The sequence below is a fragment of the Miscanthus floridulus genome, chromosome 1, assembly GCF_019320115.1.
Source record: "Miscanthus floridulus cultivar M001 chromosome 1, ASM1932011v1, whole genome shotgun sequence".
Lineage (NCBI taxonomy): Eukaryota > Viridiplantae > Streptophyta > Magnoliopsida > Poales > Poaceae > Miscanthus > Miscanthus floridulus.
This window is the reverse complement of record NC_089580.1, coordinates 18,812,970-18,816,271: the sequence shown is the minus strand read 5'-3', so window position 1 is coordinate 18,816,271 and position 3,302 is coordinate 18,812,970. Positions and strand designations below refer to the sequence as shown.

Below are 3,302 nucleotides of genomic sequence, written 5' to 3'. Positions count from 1 at the left end.
GAGTATCGGCCTGTTCGCTTGTTGGTTTCAGCCAGCCCAAACCAGCCAGCCAACAGTGTTTTCCTCTCACAATAAACCAGCACCAGCCAGCCCAAACCAGCCCAGAAACCAACCAGCGAACATGCCGTATATTGTAAGGAAATGTGATCAATATATGTATACATTATATTGTAGGCATTTCACAAAATTCTATATTTCTTGTATTTCTAAAAAAATATTTTTACCTCATACATGCATATTAGTTTATGGACTAGTAAACACTACTAAAAAATGTCATCACCGACGGTTTGTATCGACGGTGAAAACAATTTTCACCGCCGGTTTTTCTCCCAATTATGACTAGCCCGACAGTGAAACTTATCACCGTCAGTTCTGTACAGACCGGTGGTGAAATTATCGATGGTGAAGACAGTTTATGTGGTAGTGAAACAAAGTCAAGCGCATATAAAAGTTTGATGGCTTGCTATCATGCTTGCAGCTATGATGTTCATGCTCACCTCTGTTCTTACTAAACACAATCACCACAAGCAATGCTTGCACAATCCATATGGACCATTTTATTCGTATGCTTAAGGAAAAAAGCCATTTTATCCGTATGATTGGTTAAGTATAACTATATATCTATCAATCCATGATAGCCTCAGCAACAGTATGTTATGCATCCCGACTAAACTATGACACCATGACCGGGCAAGAAATGCCAAAGCAATATTCGTCCTGTTCGCTTGACTTATAAGTCGTACTTTTTCAACCAACGAACAATATTTTTCTCTCATAACAAATCAGCCAACAGTACTTTCAGCCATGACTTATCAGAAAAACGAATAGGACAATTATTTATTAACTTGCAAAAAGGCAGACGGAAAACAGAGCATGGTGGATGCAAAGTAGTGGAAGACCATGGGGCCCTCGCCTTTGTCCCTGAACGGCCAATACCCTCTCCTCTCTCCCCTCACCGCAGCCCGGCCTACAAATACCACCCCAGCTGAGCAACCACATCATACATGCTTGCAACAAAGCTTGTGTTGTGCAACAACAGCAGCCCAGACATCTACTAGCTCCAGAGTCAGGACTACTAGCCCAAGACCACACAAGTTCCAACACAAAGTGCTTCCAAATTCCGAGCTTCTCCTTGCGGCGCAGCAGTGTGCATGCTCTGCCCGCTTCTCTGATCTTAAGGTAAGAAGCCTGACACGCTGGTTAAGTCAGTCGGTTACTCAAGACTCTTTGCAACAAGCGCGACTGCCAGTCATCTATCTGTTGCTCACGTCTCTTTACGATCGTGCCTCTTCACAGGGAGCAAGCGCGACTGCCACTTCACATCTTTCTCCAGGCGGCGAAGATGTCGGTGGCGGTGTGCCGTGGCCCAGCTGTTCCGGCCTTCGAGGCGCCCTGCTGGCTGCGCCCTGTCGAGCCGTACAAGCAGCCGGAGGTCGTCGTCGACGACCGGCCTGCGCAGGTGGACATATGGAACGCCATCCAGGCCGACGTCGACAAGGTGGCGCCCGCCGGAGCTAAGAAGGCGTCCAAGCCGTACGTGCACCCGCTCGTGCGCCGGTCGTCGAGCCTGATGAGCCAGAAGAGCCTCGAGGTCTGCACGGAGAGCCTCGGCAACGAGACCGGCTCTGGCGACTTCACGTCGTCCCTGGACATGGCCAGCCTATTCGACTCGCCGCTGCCGGCGGCGGCGGCTGCCGCAGCGCCGGAGGAGTCCTTCTGGCAGCACGACGCGGCTCGCTGCTGCGAGGAGGAGCAGTGGGAAAGCAAGGATCTCGCGGCGGTGAACTACCACTGCTCGGCCGGGACGCGGTCACCGCGCCGCTCGTTCCCGCCGCCGCTGCCGTCCATGTCGCGCAGCGACGGGCCGTGCCTGCAGATGCGCGCGCGCCGACAGGACGGGCGCCTCGTGGTCGAGGCCGTGGCGGTGAGGCCGCGCGGGTACCTCCACGCGAAGCGCCAGGGCGGACGCCTCCGCCTCTCCTTCGTCGAGTGCTCTGCTCGCGACCAGAGCGCGGCGAGCAAGATCACCGAGGCCGCAGCAGAGGCGCCGTACTTCCGCACCGTGGAGCCCAGGAGCGTGCAGGAGGAAGAGGCGGCCGTGGAAATGGAGGAGGACGACGAGGTGATGGAGGAGGAGGAGGAGGTGGAGGTGGTGGACAGGGGCACCGTCGTCGAGGTCAAGGTGAGCACGCAGCCGCAGACGCACACCGCGGCCAAGGTGCACCGCTCGACGCTCGTGATCAACAAGTTCGTCGGCAGCACGCCGGTGTCCGCTGACCAACCCCGGTGCCACACCGACGACACGACACAGCACGAGGCGGACACCTGCGACGAGACGGCGACGGCACAGTCACCACGCCCGACCCTGCGCCGGGTGCCGTCGTCCACGACGACGCTGGCGGCCGCGGTCGCCGTGGCCTGGACGGGGACCCACGTCGACGTCCCGCCGGCTCCGGAGGACGACGACGAGTGCGGCGGGCTGCACCTTTCCGGCGCCTCCGCCGCGGCCGAGACCAAGCAGCTCCTGCTGTCGTTCACGTCGCGGAGGGGGGACAAGCAGGACCTGCTGCAGAGCGTGCGGCGGTGCAGGCAGCTGCGGCAGAAGAAGCTCTTCATCCTGGAGCCCTACTGCATTGCCACCTCCTGAACAACAAAACCATCCATCACAGTCACAGCCACACTTGCAGCGATGAATGCAACAGTTCGGTCGCGCGCGTCGCCATTGCTAGCCTTAAATTAATCACTAGCAAATCAAGCACGGTCCTGATTAGCCGATTATTATAATAACCCTTGTCCGTCGTCCGTCGTCGTCACACACACAGTGGCTGCTGCATGCTGAGCGTTGTTACTTTTTTTTTTGGCGACACATCTTTCCCATGTGTTGCTTGGTGTGTTTCACTTTTTGACTGCGCGTGCATCGGCTAGCAGTCGCCGTTTGGTCCCTTGCAGTGCAGTGGCCTCGTGCGTGCTGTAGTTGTTGTTGCTCTAGTAGTTTGTCCCCCCTGTATTTGTAGTGTGATTTGAGTAAGTAATTTATCAATGATTTAACAGATTTGCTGTTGTGAATCTACAATCTACTTATTTGGATGAGGCGTCCATCAGAGAGCTTGCCATTTTCAGACTCATGGCGACGGCGCCTTCGATTTCTACTGGTTTCCACCGAATCTTTGTGGACTTGTGGTGACGATAGGTTCCTGCATTACGCCTACTCTACTACTTGTGTTATATCGTGGAGAAGATTTTGGAGAAGACGTACGTGCGTACCGAACAATTGTCGAAATGGGAAAAGGATGGGGATAAAA

At 54.8% G+C, this 3,302-nt stretch overlaps 1 protein-coding gene across 1 annotated transcript; it reads left to right on the top strand.

Moving 5' to 3' along the window:
- Positions 1 to 1,019: 1,019 nt before the first annotated feature.
- Positions 1,020 to 3,066, top strand: LOC136474935 (protein FAF-like, chloroplastic). Its single transcript, XM_066472504.1, has 2 exons — positions 1,020 to 1,179; positions 1,297 to 3,066. The coding sequence occupies exon 2, from the start codon at positions 1,343 to 1,345 to the stop codon at positions 2,645 to 2,647; it is 1,305 nt and encodes a 434-aa protein (XP_066328601.1). The 5' UTR covers positions 1,020 to 1,179; positions 1,297 to 1,342; the 3' UTR covers positions 2,648 to 3,066.
- The last annotated feature ends 236 nt before the right edge of the window (positions 3,067 to 3,302 follow it).